The sequence below is a fragment of the Gavia stellata genome, chromosome 8 (assembly GCF_030936135.1).
Source record: "Gavia stellata isolate bGavSte3 chromosome 8, bGavSte3.hap2, whole genome shotgun sequence".
Taxonomy (NCBI): domain Eukaryota; kingdom Metazoa; phylum Chordata; class Aves; order Gaviiformes; family Gaviidae; genus Gavia; species Gavia stellata.
The window spans coordinates 17292999-17311087 of NC_082601.1; the positions used below are offsets into that span (position 1 = coordinate 17292999).

Here is an 18089-nt window from a genome sequence, read left to right on the forward strand (position 1 = left end):
TTGCTACAGTAGTAGAAATGAAGCCTATTTGGGGGTGATGTCTCAAGTAGAAGGCTATTATCCACCTGGTGAGCCCTATCAGCAGAACAGTTGGATCCTAATTAGATTTCTCTTTTTCCTTATCGTTTTCATTAACCCCTTATTTAGGGAAGTGGCAGTTTATAGGCCTCCTATGTTTGCTGCATTTAGAGGACACACAGGGGCAAATGAGTATCGGTGGTGGAAATAATCTTCCTCTTTCTCCTTCCCTCTCCAGCCCCCTCTGCTCACTTGTTTGTGGTCGTTTGAGATTCATGGCTTTAAGATTTGATTCCTGTTCCATTTGCTTGCAGGTTTGAATGTAGGAAGCCTGCTACTCTCCATGCTGTCTTTTCATTTAGAATTTGATGTGACTTTCCCAGTGCTTGAAATATCTTCTGGGATGATAGGCTTGTAACGTTAGATAGCTGAGAATACTGGGAATTTGTTCTGTAGCCTGCAGTTGGACTATGGATCAGAACTGTCTTCACTTTTATGGTTGTTTTGTTTCAGGATGAATCTCATTTCCTAAAGAACATAAAAACTGCACGATGCCGAGCTGCCATGCCTCTACTCAAGGTGCGTGTGCTGGGTGCCAAACCTCGAGCAGCTAAGGTCAGGCTTCCAAAGCGGTGTTGCTCCATTTACCAGGTTTAGGAGCCAGCAGCTGAATTCTGTTGTTGTGCAAGTGGAAATCCAGGTAACATTGTAGATTCAAGAACAAAATTTGTCTCTGGCTTAGCCACTTGTTTCCATACAAATGTTAGATGGTAAGATCTAACAAAAGAACTTCAGAAGCTCCCTTGATCTAATTGTGGTACTGCCTGCCACTGATGAGTTTTATGGTTAAGTGAAAAAGGGAGTGTCAAAACTTACTGAATGTATTCAGGGAGAGTAGAAAGAATATAGTAGTGTCACCATAGCTTGTTTAATGGAAATAATCGTTATCAGTTACTTCTTGGCACACAAATTGCTGCTCTATATCAAAATGGCATTACCTAGGTCCCTTCCTTGGCTTTGGTTTTGGGCTCTACTCTGTTACTGCAAACTTCTAATGTATTTGTGTGGCTGGGGTTCGGGAGCATTCCTGCTGGTTAAATGTACAGAACTAGTAGGAAATGGCAGAATGTGAGGTTAGCAAGACAAGTGGCCCACGGAAGGGAGGCAATATTCAATTATGCGATAACAGGAGAAATGTAAATTTTAATGTCTGCCTGTTGTCCTGGGATCAAAGAATCAAACTCTCTCTGGTAGCCCCTAGCAGGTTAAAGTTACGAGTAGTTTCTAGACACTGCTCTAGATTTAGAACAAGGTAAATGCAGTTCCTCTTCAGCAATTATCAGCAAGTGTGTATAAAGAGAAGATTCAGTCTGCGATAGCTTTATAAGCAACCAACTTTTATATGCAAGATTCTTCATGGCAAGCCGAAGGTGGTTGTCCTTGAATAACTTCATTGTTCTTCTTAAAGGCCTGACCCTTGTCTTCTCTTGGCTTTCAAATCACTTCAGGCTTTTAATGTTTGGAAACTAAGTAGGAGGTCCAATTTTATGAGCAGTTTGAAGTACAATAATTAGGGTGTATGTCTGAACATGGTGGAAAATTGCAAATTTACCTCATTGTAAAATGCTCAAAAAGCAGTCTTATCCTTTCCTACTTGTAGCTTTTGTAAGGATCAGCTTGTCAAAATTATTTGGAGGCTACAAGATAGGAGAGTGAAAGATGGTAGCTGTTAAGCGGAGGTTAATTGCCTGTATGCACTTACTGAGAATTTACAGTTTTATGCTGTCACATCACTGGTCTTCAGGAATTGAGAACTGATGCTTCTGAAACTGAATTTCAGTCTTGTGAAAGTGTTAGGAGTTTCATGTTCATATCATGCATTATCTCACCTGCAAAGAACATACAGTACCAAATGTTTCATGTTAGATGTTCGGGTAAATTTTACTGTCTTGCTTGCTGGCTACAACTTCTGAAGCAAGTGTTTGCTGTGATAGCCACTCTTCTGCCCTCCTTGCTTTCCAACTCAGGCGTTTTGCTCTAAAACTGGATATTTTTTGCTCGTTTTGCTCTAAAACTAGGCTGGATATTAGGAAAAATTTCTTTACTGAGAGAGTGGTGAAGCACTGGAACAGGCTGCCTAGGGAGGTGGTGGAGTCACCCTCACTGGAGGTGTTCAAAGAACGTGTGGACATGGCGTTGTGGGACGTGATTTAGTGGGCATGGTGGTGTTGGTTGATGGTTGGACTTGATGATCTTACAGGTCTTTTCCAACCGTAGTGATTCTGTGAAAACCTAGCCCCTTTGACAGCTTTGTCTTCAACTACTAGTGAGTGGTGCTGTGTTCACTACTGGCACAGCCCGTCACAGTAATGCTTTCGTATTTGAAAGAACTGCCAAAATATGAGGAGTTTTCATCCCTTGAATACTGGATTTAACAACTATACTGTGTCATCTTTATAGTAAATAGTCAATGGGGTAAAAATGGAAGTATTGTCAGTATTTGACGTGATACTTTGAGATTATTGAATAAGAGGCATTGATAAACATGCTGCTGAGGATAATATTCTTGCTCTTGCCACCTTTATGTTAAAAGGATTAGAGCAGTACTGGGGGTCTTAGAAGACACCAAAAATCCTGTATCCATAGGCAAACCCTTGATAAGTACACTGCTTCTAGTGCCTCAGTCCCTACCTTAAGGTCACAGTGCGAAGCCATGACAGTGCTGTAACCAGAGCCCCTGGAGCCAACTCGTGCCTTTAAACTTTCTGAAATTGCCGTAGTTGTTTATATTTCTTACGAGGTTCCCGACATCCTGAAGCATGAAAGCTTAGCCTTGAACTGGCTTTTGGGGACAGAAAAGAAAAAAACACCACAACCTCAGAAATGTGATCCTTGGTCCTTAGATGCAACAAAGATTTATGAGTCCATAATGACACTGGATGACAGATTTAAGCTAAAATGTTTCTGAGCCTGAAATGTTTCTGTCACTTCCATCCGTACTTAATGGAATTTTTTTTATCTTGATAGAATCTGCTGCTGTGACTTCTCCATTTGAATACTAAGTAAAATATAAAAACTGTTGCGACCATTTAGACAGAACTGCACAATAATCAGATTAAATAAATACCTTCATAATAAAGATGACTTACCTTGGATATTAATTTCGAATCTGCCTTGTTAGACAGCCAAGCTGAATCTCCACCTCTGAAATATTTAACCCATGGTTACAGCATTTAAAGCCTCCTTTTAGTTTTAGTATCTGACATTGACTGGTCTTCAAAATGAAATGGTATTTTTAGCCACGCAGTAATAATCCATCCTTTCCTGCTCTCTTGTATACATTGTGGAGCAAGTGTGGTATGGAATTGTCAAGCAGAACCGTGTATTAAACATGTGGCCTAAGTTTGTCAGCTGGGAACTTCTAGACATTTTTTAAATATTAAAAAACCCCACAAACTCTGTGTGTGTGCAGTATTCGGTGTGTGTAGTAGTCAGTATCTTTTGTGACATACTTAGCTGCTACCCTGACCGAGATTTAGGAAAGTTTTGCTTGGGACAGTGGGAAGTGTGACCAGAAAGACTTTTTACTGCAGTTTTGTAATTGCTGGCTGTATGCAATGACCATACTCGCTACCTGGTAGCTTGCCCCAGGTTGTCATTAGTTTAGAGTAAGTATATAGACATGTTGTGCCCAATTTGTTGTTATTGGACAAAACTTTCAGAGGACTTTATAATTCCACACAAACACTAAGATAGGGTGAGCTGAAATAGCAGCAGCAAAATGTTTGGGCTAGATTTGTTATTCCCTTCACGGTCCCAATGGATGTGCAAACTTGTGGGTGTGCAGACTTGTACATGGGGGAAAACGCTTCATCTGCCTAGATGGAACCAGGTGGCAGGGTTTGTACACAATCTGTGTGCATCCCTGAAAAATTATGGAGGTGGATGGATTGAAAGCTGTAGTAGAAAACAGTCCTTTGATGTTTTGGCACGTGGCAAAAATCCTGCTTTCAAGCTCAGCCAGCTTTCACGCTGGCCAGTCTGTGCCAGCAGCTGCGTGAGACCTGTCCCCACTTTCAGCATCTCTTAGGAACTTCTAGTCCTCTTGAGTACCATGTCTTCAAAGTGGTCTTTGTCTTGTTGCCACACACATCAAAGTGAGAATAGCCTCATACTGTTGGGCTTTGGTTGAGTCACCATTGTCAGGCCTGGCTTGTCCCTGTCCCTCATCCAGAGCTGTGGCAATCAGTAATAGGACCCATTTGACACCTTGCTGTTTTATTTAGTCTCATGATTGGGACTAAGTTCTCCTGAGCATACTGACAATACTGGTTGTTTCCTTCGCCTCTGCCCTGCATCTGCCTTCCTCAGAGGCAGAAAGTGTCATGGTGTTATGCCTTTTGTAAGCATTTTCTTTTTTCCTTCCAAGATTGGACCGGCCCAGACACATGAACATAAGAGAGGGAGTGTACATGCTACCAATATCCATAAAACAGCAAAGCCCTAGGGGTGTAGATGAAGAAGAAACAACAAAACGGAAGTTTTTCACTTATCTGTGGTGGGGTCTCTTGGGAACCAGAGTGAAAAGGATTCCCCATCCTTCGATCAGCCAAAGTGCTGGCATGGTCTGTGTTCTTCTGTAATTGCATGGAATATTGCAAGGCAGTGGAAACTGGGGAAGATCCTAATGGAACATGGATGAGTTTTTTGGAAGCACAACAGTAAGTTTTTAGTGAAGAACTGGGTTAGAAACTGAGAAATAAAAAATAGTATCTAATCAAAGATTCCAGTGGCATAAAATGGTCTTATTCCTGTTGTGCTCCCTATGGGCTTTGTTCCACAACATTTGTGTAGTATTACTAATGTGATTGTTCCTATTGAGCTGCTGTTCAGGTTAATAGCCTGATGCACATCCTGATGTTTGCAGGGTTAAAGGTCTTTGTTTCTATTATGGAAGTCCAAATACATTGTGTGGCTGGAATCTAATACTCTTTCTGCTTGTTTTAATAAAGAGATGCTTAAAAATAATAGAGGAAATAGAGTCAATGCTGAAGGTAGGAGGTGAGGAGGGAACGCAAAAATCTTCCTTTGTAGTGGGAAATAAATAGCAGCTCTCTTTAGGCATTACAAATCCATATACATTGGATAAATAAGCCTTTGCTTGTTGTCACCTGCTGAGAGAAGGAACTTCATCTTGAAACTGGAGAAGCTGCGGGGCCTCAAGGCTGCATCTTCAGATTTGCTTTTCCCTTCCTTCTTGAAATAGGGAGGTAGTGTAATTTGCTTCAGTCATAGCTGATCATCGCCATTTGACACACATTCTCTGTCTAGATGTCACTTAAGAATAGGGAAAGGCATTTATATTTTTTGGAATAACCACTGTAGGATCATCTTATGAAATGCAGAGCCCTATCTGTCATACCCAAGTACAGAAACAGACTCCTCAAAACAGCTACAACCCTTTCCCTTTATCAAATCTTCTATTTCATCAGGTGATTATCTCTATTATATTATGGCAACTCTCGGATTTTTCATTTCATAGGATAAGGTATTCTTACGCTAAGCAGTTTGAAATGCCAGACTAAGCAAAAACTGGAGACACAAGTACTTGTACAGCCAGAACCAGCCACACTTACTTAAAGTATGTTGGGTAGCATATGGCAGAGCTCATGCTGTGAAATTCGTTTAACACAGAGACAGTCATTGTATGTTAATGAAGCTCCTTGCATGTTCAATTATTTCTTCATGGTATAACCTCCCCTCCTCACCTACTTTCCTTTGAATCAGTTGGGTGCTGCTTTTTGACCTCTAAAGTATGTGCCATTGGGGGTTGTCATTTCATAAATTATTCTTTGACTTTCAAAGGTGACTTTCGTAAATGTTGTCCCAGCTGTGGAATTAATTTTTGCTGGTGTACTGTGTGTGCAAGTGTAATGCTTCAAAGCCACAACTGTCTTACGTTAGTAAATGAGGGCTACAGAACAGGTCTCCACTAGTCAAGTCATTGTCAGAGTTCCCTTAAGCGATGTCACAAGAAAGTAGCTATAAGAACAGTCACAAGGACACATGAGAGAGAGGGGTGCTTTTGGAGAAAATTAAACTTCATGTCTAAATGCTAATGAGCAGCTAATGTTAGTTCTCCTATGTGGAAATATGTATCAATTGATTACGGATCTGGTTTTGCTAGAAAGTCCTTGCTGGTCATTGCAATCTTATTTTCTGTGCTGTTGTTCCATATTATTCTTATAGACCTTGGAAGAAAGGAGGGTAAGCTCTCACTCTTGACAGCACAGAAGGTTCAGCAGGAAACAGGAATTAAGCAGTGATCAGGAGAGACTTCTCTGTAGGAGCAAGTCTTTATTGGCATCTATTCAAAATCTATTCAAAATTTCTGTTTTATCACTTTGTTTCCTCATGGGATCTGGTATCTTTGGCCTCTGTGACCCCTCCCTCTTTTGAGTAGCATAGGCACCTCTGTCTTGTGCGAACTAACTCTCACCTTCTGACATGTCCAAAGGTTTGACCTCTCCTCTTACTTAGTTCAATAAATATCCTGCTTTTTTAAATGTTTATGGGAATTGTCTGATCCTGGTGGTGATCACATTTCCTTCTGATCTGTTTAATAGGGATGGAGGGAGAAGGCAAGTCCCACCTTGATTACAACCTATATATGAATATCTGATACAGAGTCCTGAAATTAATTTCCGGTAGCTGATCTGTGAACTCTTTTTCCACCAGATTTGACTGGTGAGTGGATGAATCAGGTGAATAGATTTGGGTGACTGGTAGATCTTAGGGAAACGATAAAAGAATTTCATTTTCTTTTTCATTTAAATGTGAATGAGCTGTTGGTACAGATGTCACTCAAGAATCTCTTTGTTATTTTAATGAACCTGCATTAAACCATGCAGGAAATTACAAGGCATTTGTAATTTAACAACTATGTGAATTTACAGCAGTAGAAATTCATAGCTCTCATCTAATAATGGAATTAGGTATGAGGGTAGAAATGCATCTTGGAGGCTTTTATGTCTATATTGTGATTTCCCCACACACACACTTTTTGGGAGTACCTACTTTAGATACAGGTTTCCCACCCCACCCCCTTCCTGTCTCCCCTACAACACATGTTTTACAGTCTTCTTACACGATTTGTATTTATTAACTCATGTTCTAGCATCCAGCCAGCTGTGCCTAGACTTACTGTGGCTATCAGGTGGGCATCTTCTGGTCCTGCTTCAGGCAGCTTCATCTTTCTCTCCTTACTAGTAGAATTTAAAAAGAAAAAAAAAAATGAACAAAAAGTAAGAAAAAATCCTACTTCTCTGGATCTCTTCTGCTTTTGTGAGGAAGACAGTCTATTTAAGACTTGCTATGGCAGGTTTATTACAAGAGAATTTATTTTGGAGGTGAGGCTGTACCTGAGAGGGTGTGTCATTTTCCTCTGACATCTGATGCCAAATGAAATGTTGAGCCAGGCATAAGATATTAACGTGTCTAGTGGGTAAATGCCAATTCAGAAAGTACTGTCATAAAAATTTATGGTCCCTTCCCTTACAGCATGTGGATGATGAATAAGAAACAATATGGTTTGTCCTGCTTCCTAGGAGTTTTAAGCACTGTCCTTGAGTGCCTTCAGGCAGTGAAGGCTGAAAGTATCTGTGGAAGGTGAAGTACCTTTCCATTTAGGGTGCTTGGACAATGGCTCTGGGATTTTCTTTTGGTACTGGGGTTGACTTCTTAGCGGGTTCTGCTTATGTTGTAAGCTGTATGATAACAATGCTCCATTTTGCTTTCCCAGGCTGCCAAGAGAGTGATCTTGCTTTCAGGAACCCCTGCCATGTCACGGCCCGCAGAGCTCTACACACAAATCGCAGCTGTCCAGCCAGCCTTCTTCCCGCAGTTCCACTCCTTTGGACTACGCTACTGTGATGGCAGGAAGGTACTTCAGTGGGGGAAGTGGCAGACTGGGACTCTGCAAACAGCATTTTATTTTATTTTTCTCAAACAAAGTGGAGGCTTTTTCTTTCCTTCCTTCTGTCTGATGTTACATCTTTTTTGAGAAAGTCTCACTCCAGAGTAACATTTTGAAAGCTCTCAACCTGAGAAGCTCTAGGTGCTGCAATGGCAGGTCTGAGACATGGAGGCAGTAATGCTTCTTGTCAAAATCTGCCCTGAAAGCATGGAAGTAAAAAGCTAAAAAAGAAAAAAGAAAAAAAGTGGCTATAGCTGGGGAAATGAGCCTATTCTAATAAAAACTTGCCCCCAGAGTGTTTTAAATGTGCAGAGTAACTATGGGGCCTTTAAGCAGCTGCAGGTTTGGGCTAATTGATTAAAAAAAAAAAAAAACCACAAACCAAAAAACACAGTTTCTAGTCTGCTTTAGTGACTGTCAAAGTAAGGCCTCTGTTGCTTGGGATTTTGGATTTTATACCTCCAGGTAGGTAAAAAATGAAGACTTATAGTCTGTCTTTGTTTCCCACCCTCTTCTAATTCAGGAAATGGATGTGGTCCTCAGCGTATTTTGAAAATAAATTAACTGCTCCTATCTCTGCTAGCTGCTCAGCAGTTGTTTCAGCGGAGTCATTGAGTCCAACCACTGCAAGATCTTGACTTTGCAGGAAGCCAGCATTTGCAGCCATGATGGCAGGTGTCTGCCTTGCTCTCAATGTATGGGCAACTCAGCTGTGCTTGGATTTACCATCTCTAGGGCTGTTGTGTGTGTTGGAACACACTGCTAAGAGAAGACCTCTTGCTGCTGCCTGTTGTACAAGGAGGCTCTAGGATCTTCTGTGTTGGTTGCATAGACACAAAAAGGGGGACCAAAGTTCCCCTGAGTTCTGATTTGGAACAAGAGCCCTCTAATCTGGCTTGCCCTCCAGTTCCTCCAGGACAATCCCATAGCAGTTAGCATGTAGCACAGAATGGCTTGGCAGTGTGAGCCATGGACCTGTAGTGCATGAACTTGCTTGCTCTGCTTTGTTCTCAAGAAATCCATTTCAATTCTTGTGCCTCATTTTCCGTAAGACTGGGCAATAACTTTCAGCAGAGTGGTTGGAAACACCAGATGACCATTTCAATGCTCAAAAATATTTACAAAAGAACTTAACATCATCAGTGTATGCCATAAAATAGTTACAGCTATTTGTAGGGCTTTTGTGTTTGTTTTCTTATCTCTGTTTGGTGTAGCTAACACATGCCAAATTTCCATCAAGAAGATTCATATTGCAGTCTCATATAAAGTTCTCAAATCCCCTTTTTCTTAGATCTGAATGCCCACTTTTACTTTCATAGCTAGTGCAGTGCTGTTCTATGTATGTCCAAATGTGCAAGACAGATGAGCAATTCGTTGGTTTTGGTACTCATATGTTGATGCCATTGATTAAAGTAAGGCCATTTAGCATGCAGAATCACAGATACAGAGCTTGAGTTCTGGAAGACGACAGCATTCATGTGAGCAAAGCACTCCTTTCCCAGCAGAAGATAAACATTGTTTCTCCATCCATAGTAGCAATCATACGGAGTGAGAGGGCCACATCTTCTGCTGAGCTTCATTATCTTTGTTGAAAGATTCCTTTCTGAGCAGTGTCCAGAATGCTTCCTAGAGGGAAATGAAGAGATGCGGTTTAATCTCATTGGTTTTCCGTAGTAAAAAGGAAAGTTGATTTGCAACGTATGAGTCTAAATAGGTTTGGAGTTGCATAAGCCCTGTGAGGGTGAAGTTCTGCATGACTAGCTGTTCCTTCAATTATGAGGCGTACGGACCTCAGGTAAGATGTTGAATTGGATAAAAGAAATAAAATTGTTCTGGACGATCCAGGTTGTAACAGGGTATTCTGTGTAAATGAGTTTTTAACCTACAGTAAAACTCAGCATGGAGGTCACAGCCTGTATCAGCTTCCCTTCAAAACCTCTGCAGGGTTTCTAGTACAACTTTAGTTCTCTGTTTGACCCGCCTCTACTAAGCAGTTGAACATTACTGGTCATCTTAGTGTTCGCCTGGGACATTTTGCTACAGTTAATGTCAGTAAATGATAGAGTGAACCTAGAAATAATTTGGTTATTTAGAGAAGTGGGGCTGCTGGAAGGAAGCGATGTGGATAGTATTAGAGGAAAAAATGGGACTGCTGAATATTGTGTTGCCATAGATCCACTCAGCAATGGGTAAATTATAAGGTGTTTTGATGATTGTAGTTGTTCCCTCATGACTGTAGTATGTCCCTCATGTTCTTTTTTGCAGCTCTAACCTGAAGTTGTGTTAGAAGTTACATCCTCTCTGAAGAACTGTTTTGGTACTTTTGCTCTCATTCCTTAAATAGGTTCTTCTTTCTGTCCTGAAAGTGGCAGCATTATGAGTGGGGATGGAATTGCACAGAACCAGAGAGGTTTTGCAAGAATTTTGGAGATCTGTCAGGATGAAAGGTGCTGTGTAAAAATGTTTTGGTATTAATAATAAATCTGATTGCATTATAAGATTAAAGACAAATTGACAAACCTGAGCCATTTGATTTAAAACTAAAACCTGAGTGGTTTCTGTTTGAAGATAATAGATTTTATGACAGAAAATTAAAATATGGGGCAGATGTGATTAGAAAAGATATAAAATAAAAGTTTATCATTTTATAATTCAACCTCCCAGCATCTGTACTCTTAAAAATACAGCAAGTGAAATGTCACCTGCTTATTTACAAACTATCGCAAGTCTGTTTCCCAAAATACATGCTGTGAATTCATTTTTCAAACTGGGTGATGTTGGCCAATATTAAATAATTTTTATCTGAGCACATGCTCTAAATTCATAAGAGTTTGGCAGCTCCTGCTAACACTGTAATAAGTTTACTGACTCATGTAAGATGCTGTAACACTTTGGTAAGAAAATCACTGTTGGAAGCATTTGTTCTGGAATGTTATGGATCAAAGCCAGATGTGTATTTTGGCAAAATAAATGTCCCTCTTTTTTCTCTCTCTTCTTTTCCACAACAGGATATACTAAACTATATTTTAATAATTCCAAAAATAATCACCTTTTTTATCACTAGCTAGGTGCAGCACAGAACTAGCATGTTGCCTTGTTTGCGAGTTGCTCCAGCAACAGTCACCATAAAAGAAATACGGTAATCTGAACACACTGTAGGGATTCTGCCTGTATATGCTTTTTAATATGACAGTAGATAATATATTGGCTCTGTTGGTGCCTTGTTCTTTCAGTTATGATGATGTTACTCTTATGAAATGATTTGTGCTATGTGGACACAAAACATACGCATCACTTGCTTTTATGGAAGTGGAAAGTGGAAAAACATGGGCTGCATGAGTAGAATGAGGTAGCCTGAGGAGAATGTCCAGGCCCTGTAGCAGGTCTTGCTCAACAGCCTAGTCAGTCTTGATCCCTGCTACCTAGCTACCAGTGCGCTGGGCAGTGTGGGCAGAGGGCTTATGAGGCTGGGTGCAGCACCAGGTGGGCCCTTCTTGGTTCTGTACATCTGCTCTGCTGGGTCCACAGAGCCTGAAGAAATGCAGAAAGGGGGCACAAAGACTGGGGCTCAGAAATGTCAGCTTTCATGCAGTATGCCTAAAGCTAATAAACCCAGCTAGACTTGAGCCAGCTTTTCGTGGACCTGAGGGATGTATCTGCATTGCACTCCTGGTTTCATGGAAGCAGAGCAGTAATACCTATGTTGGCTTTTTGAGGGCTTGGCTTAGATCCAGGTGGGCTTATTACTTCTAGCTGTATACCAGTGTGCTGTTGACAGAGCCAAAGTTTTAACTCTACAGGATCCAAACTGGCTTTGTATGTCTAGGTTTTGAATTGTTTCCTGCTTTAATGAACCAACTATAGATAATCAGATGGTACCATAATTATGTAGGAGTAGATTAAGTCAAATGAGTTTTAATGGTGGCCATAGGTGCCAGAATCTGAAGTCAGTTAATGGTTCACGTCAATACAACATAGCAATAGAATTGCAAATTGTCCTGTTATGCCTCAACCCAAAGTAGGAGTGCTCACTTCAGATATCAGAGAGGTCTTAATTACCTATGAGCTGTTTGATTACTCCTCTTTCTGTCTCGTAGCATGTTCTCATCCCTGTTCTGTCAAAGCACCATCCCTTAATGCAGTCAGTAACGTGACTAACCTCATGGCTGGTATGACTTATTTTTTGTCTCATGCACTCTACAGGAGGATGGAGGGTGCAGTGAATACTTTGGAGCTTTTTCCTATTTTACTTCCAGTTCTGTGGTGCCACAGGTTTTTCTTGGGGAAGGAAAATAAAAGAAATATGGATTTTTAAAGTTAAATCTATTTTAGCAATTAATGTGGAGCAGGAGATCAAATGGGTTGGTGCTGAGGCTCCTCAGATCTCCATTATGTGCAATTCGGGAAGGTGTATGTATACATATGTAGGGGGTTACTTTGGGTTGTTGTTCTAAGACCAGAGGTTGTATTTTTGGCTTTTTTTGGTGACACTGACAGTAAGACTTGGAATTAGAGCTGTGAGGAAGATTTCCGCCGCCCTCCCCCCCCCCCCCCCCCCCCCCCGCCTTGGTTTTCAGTATTACTGTAGCTGTATTTCATATACTTACTTGTGAAACTTCAGAAGAAAGGTATCTCTTTATCCTTTAAGTCAGCATAAAAACCTTATTGGTCTCCTGTCCAAAAGAAAGTTGTTTAAAGATGTTTCTTTTGGGGAATGTACCAATTTTGATGCCAGTGTTTGTCAGCTTATTTGTTCTTTCCTGGAGAACAAATGATAAGCTGTGGGGTTACCAGTAGGAGAAGTTGAGCTGAGATTAACTGAACAGATACATATTGTCTGCACACAGGATCTTGGAAGATAAGGCAGGTTCAGAGATAAGTGCTTCAAGGAGAAGTAAATTAAGGGTTTGTCCAGAGGAGCTTTGAAATGATGATGCTTTGAAGAGACAATGCTTGGAGTGATGTATTTTGGGCCGCAATTTATTTATGGTTTGCTTGAGTATGAGCCAAACATGGTAATGGCAGAAACAGAGTATGTCAAGAAGCAGATCAAGAGACAGGTCGTAGTGGAAAGCAGGCAATTTTGACCTAGCATTTCCTAGGCATGTGTAACATCTCTGTGAAGGCATTTGGGTTAAGCATGTTTGTCCTCGTGCTGTTGGAGAAGATTTTTTTGTGTGTGTGTCTGCTTAAAGCTGAGGTAAATGTGTGTGCACAGAACTGCAGTGAGTTCTGTTGTCCTGCCCAAAGCTCCAAGTGAAGAGCAGAAATACCTCACTGTGTGAGGATGAATACCAGGGCACAGTGCTGTGGTAGGAATCCCTACCATTCTGTGTAGTCGTCTTCCCTGCGCCTCCCAGAGCACTTGTAAGTAGGAAGAAGGGAAGTTGATAAGTAACCTTCTCATGTTGGGTGGATTAGTTTGCATACTTCTATCTTATTGCCATTTTTGTCAAATCTCTCTTCCTACTGACCATTAAGTTCTTGCCTTGCAAGTTTATTCTACTCGTGGATTGCCTGCAGACCAGAAGAGTCAGTCTTCTGTAAGTTTGATACTGATAACTGCTTTGATCTTTCCCAGATGCCGTGGGGTTGGGACTACTCTCGATCATCCAACTTAACTGAACTGAAAATTTTGCTGGAGGAGTCCATCATGATCCGCCGTCTGAAATCAGATGTGCTTTCCCAGCTTCCAGCAAAGCAACGCAAAATGGTTTTGGTGGCTCCTGAAGGCATTAGTGCAAAGAGCAAAGCTGTCTTGGCAGCTGAAGCAAAGAAGATGGCCAAAGGATATGAAAGTGTAAGTGAGAAACGATTTTCATGATGAGCCATTGGTATTTCAGCTACCTTTATTTAAAAACATCAGTGCAAAAACAGTACCCTGAGTTCCAAGGAAGGTCAGAGCCACACCTCATGTGAAGGCGCAGTGGAAGGCTGTTGAAGGCACAGTTTTAAATGAATGTACAGCACAATCAAAACAGCTCAGCTTTTTTTCCTTTTGATTTATGTGGTCTATTTTGTCCCTTTGTGTGAACTTTTCCTCTCTTTTTTTCCTCTATCGTTAGTCCTTTTTAATTGCCTTTTGTACCTCCTGCCTCTGTACCTACTCTTCTGTCTTGCCTTGTAATCCCATTCACCCTACAAACACAGCCTTGTTGAAGGTGCATTGTGAACATAGCAGTAGCCAAAAATGTGAAGAGTGTATTTTTTTGTTTGTTTTTTCTTGTATGGATGGCAGATACATGTTCTAGGCTCCTAGGTTGCTAATACAGTTCTGTAAGAACTTAGGAGTTTTTCCTTTCCATTTCAGTTGGGAAATGCTTTCTCAACTAAAACTACATTTGTGATATGCTTGTCATCCGACATGTAGGAGTTGAGTAGGAGGTAGGAAGAGAGGTGTCATAAATAGGAGCATGTGAGTATCTGCCATGCCCAGTGGCGAGTAGGGGACTTCCTCCTCCAGTCCCCTTGTGTTGTGCATTTTTAGGCTGATTTTTTCCTAGCAAAGTGTTTATTGGCAGCCTCAGACATCCCAGATCTGTAAGCAAGAAGGAGAAAAGGCACTTCTGAGACTCACACTTATTTATCTTTCTCTCTGCAGAAACAACAGGAGAAAGAAGCTCTTCTCCTCTTCTACAACAGAACGGCAGAAGCTAAAATCCATTCAGTCATGTAAGCTGCATGTCATTGCTTCATTCTTGCCTAGTAAAATGTGGTTTTCAGCTGAGAACAGGAAAACGGTGCTTTAGAGATAACAGTGCAGGGACATGAAGCGTAGCCTCAAGCCAGCTTAGAAAAAATTGATTTTAATTACAATGCACTAAACGTTTTCTTCTCTCGGAGTTCCTAGGCTGAATAAGCCTTCTGATTTCATTCCAGATATGGATCTAAACTGTCATTTGAACCATCTGAAATTACTTGGTGTTTGGGACTTGGATCAAGTTCCCTGGTCTGGACCCTATTTCAGTTTAAGGAGGGGGTAATAATGAAACTAAAAGTATCAACAGAATTTGAGAAAACAAACACTGCAGTCCTGCTGCAGCAGGAACCCTGAGCCAAAAACCTTATGAGATGGACTAAGCTTTAGTTGTAGCATGCTCTAAGGATGTCAGAGCCCCTACTGAAGTTCTTGGCTCTTCCTCAGAGCTCACACGCAACCTCAGTATAAAAGCTTTCTGTCGTAGGTGAGCTGTTAACTCTCTTCCCTAGGAATAACTTCCTTATGTGACTTTCCATGCCCTTTCATCTTTAGCCTTTTGGTGGGACTGCAAGGAGTTGATTTAGGTCATATAACATGACGTTTTAATAAGTAGTATGCTACACTCAAGAAGAGTGTGGCAGGCAGGTCAAGGGACATTATCCTCCCCCTCTACTCTGCCCTGGTGAGGCTGCACCTGGAGTACTGTGTCCAGTTCTGGGCTCCCCGGTTCAAGAAGGACAGGGAGCTGCTGGAGAGGGCACAGCAAAGGGCTACAAAGATGATTAGGGGACTGGAGCACCTTTCTCATGAGGAAAGGCTGAGGGACTTGGGTCTTTTTAGTCTGGAGAAGAGCTTGGGTCTTTTTAGTCTGGAGAAGAGAAGACTGAGGGGGGATCTTATCAATGCTTATAAATACTTAGAGGGTGGGTGCCAGGAGGATGGGGCCAGTCTTTTTTCAGTGGTGCCCAGTGACAGGACGAGAGGTAAGGGGCACAAACTGGGTCGTAGGAAGTTCCATCTAAACTTGAGGAGGAACTTCCTTACTTTGAGGTCGTAGAGCACTGGAACAAGCTGCCTAGAGAGGTTGTGGAGTCTCCTTCTCTGGAGATACTCAAAACTCACGTGGACGCATTTCTGTGCAATCTGCTCTAGCTGAACCTCCTCTGGCAGGAGGGTTTGGACTAGATGATCTCCAGAGGTCCCTTCCAACCCCTATCATTCTCTGATTCTCTGAAAACAGTTTACTATTCCACAACCCTCTGAATGTGAGGACCAGCTGATGTGCACTGTGTGACTTCACAGTCTCAGACCTTGCTGCAGAATCTGCCTGTTTGGCACAGAACTGCGCTTCAGAGTCCCAGCGCTCATTTCTGTGGAAGAGTTTCTTCCTTTTATGTTAGTGAACAGTTAGAAGACTTTCTTCCTTTTATATTCAGTTGCAAGTGTGAACTGAATATAAGACCACGAAGTGCTGTTTACTTGATTCTCTGGTAGGAACTAGTCCATTTTTTTCTGGGATTATTAGCATTTAAAATACCACTTATTATAAGCTGCTAATGTACAGTACCATCTAGCTAATGGTACTGTCCTATGATCATCAGCACCTCCCATGTCTTACCCTTGATGACAGTGTCTTCCATTGCTTCCATTGAAGTGACTAGCCATTTGTTAAATGCAGTGTGCATCTGCTTGCTACACTGAATGTTCACTTTGGTATTCGTTTTGCTTTAAAATCCAGCAATCCCACTTCTCTCCCAGATTTCTTTGTTATATGGTATTATCACATAACTGGGATCTGAACATCATAGAACCCTGGGAGCTCTCTGCAAAGCACTGATACGTCTTAATATAGCACTGGAAATCCTGCTTGGTGTTTTCTGACAGTTGCTGCTGACCTAAGCTGTGTTGTATTTAGCAAAGAACTTGGTATTCCTGATCTTCGCAACAACTTTGTTATTCTAAAGAAAAGATGACATTTGTATCATCTGTTCTGATAGCTGTTGCTATACTTAGTTACAAGTTCTAGGCTTTTAGGTGGTTTTCAGACTCCAGTTGACCTGATTGTAGCACAAGTTACTACGCAGAAATGGGTTCTCTAGCTCAGCTATTAGTCCATGGCAAAAGCCAGATGTTTTCATTTAATTAACACTGTTTAACGGTGTTTAAAAGGAGTCTTGCTACCTTTCATTGGTTATTAGCCTATATGCATATGGATAATTCCTAGAAATAGCTGGTGTATTTAGATTGTTAAGATGTAGTAAATTGTCAGTGTGAACCCTTGCAAGAAAAGCTACTTTTAGGATACTCTGATGCATGTTTTAAAACAGTGTTGTAAATGCATGTTGTAAAAACAATCCAAAGTAAACATAAGTATACATAGAAAGTATAATTGTATACAGATTAGTTTAGTGTATTGTGGTTGTGCAAAAGTTAGAAATACAGAAGGATGAATGAGATTGTCAGGTAAGTATAGATGACTTCCAGTTGATTGGTTGGGGATGTCATGTTTCAAGTAGGAAATAATAAATTGATTGATACACAAGTATAAATGTAGGCAGCTGTCCAGCTGTGGTGAAGAAAAATGAGTGGATTTTCCTGCAGTGTGTTTTTTCTAATCTGTAGGAGGCTTGACTTGCTGCTTGCATTTTACTGCAACTTATTTATCACAGAATCACTAAGGATGGAAAAGACCTGTAAGATCAAGTCCAACTATCAACCCAACACCACCATGCCCACTAAACCATGTCCCGCAATGCCATGTCCACACGTTCCTTGAACACCTCCAGTGAGGGTGACTCTGCCACCTCCCTCGGCAGCCTGTTCCAATACTTCACCACTCTCTCAGTAAAGAAATTTTTCCTGATATCCAAGCTAAACCTCCCCTGGCACAACTTGAGGCCATTTCTTCTTGTCCTGTCACTAGTCACTTGGGAGAAGAGACCAACACCCACCTCTCTGCAACCCCCTTTCAGGTAATTGTAGAGAGCGATGAGGTCTCCCCTCAGCCTCCTCTTCTGCAGACTGAACAACCCCAGTTCCCTCGGCCACTCCTCATAAGTCTTGTGCTCCAGACCCCTCACCAGCTTTGTTGCCCTTTGCTGGACACGCTCCAGCACCTCAATGTCCTTCTTGTAGTGAGGGGCCCAAAACTGAACACAGTATTGGAAGTGTGGCCTCACCAGTGCCGAGTACAGGGGCACGATCACCTCCCTACTCCTGCTGGCCACACTGTTTCTGATACAGGCCAGGATGCTGTTGGCCTTCTTGGCCACCTGGGCACACTGCTGGTTCATATTCAGCCGGCTGTCAGTCAACACCCCCAGGTCCTTTTCTGCAGGGGAGCTTTCCAGCCACTCATCCCCAAGCCTGTAGTGTTGCATGTGGTTGTTGTGACTG

At 41.6% G+C, this 18089-nt stretch overlaps 1 protein-coding gene across 1 annotated transcript in view; it reads left to right on the forward strand.

Moving 5' to 3' along the window:
• SMARCAL1 (SWI/SNF related, matrix associated, actin dependent regulator of chromatin, subfamily a like 1) overlaps nucleotides 1-18089 on the forward strand; it is a 38256-nt gene that overhangs the window by 15571 nt on the left and 4596 nt on the right. Inside the window, exons 8-11 of the mRNA XM_059820363.1 lie at nucleotides 532-597; nucleotides 7820-7960; nucleotides 13575-13793; nucleotides 14595-14665. Of these exons, the coding sequence (XP_059676346.1) occupies nucleotides 532-597; nucleotides 7820-7960; nucleotides 13575-13793; nucleotides 14595-14665 (497 nt within the window). The remainder of the gene's footprint in view (nucleotides 1-531; nucleotides 598-7819; nucleotides 7961-13574; nucleotides 13794-14594; nucleotides 14666-18089) is intronic.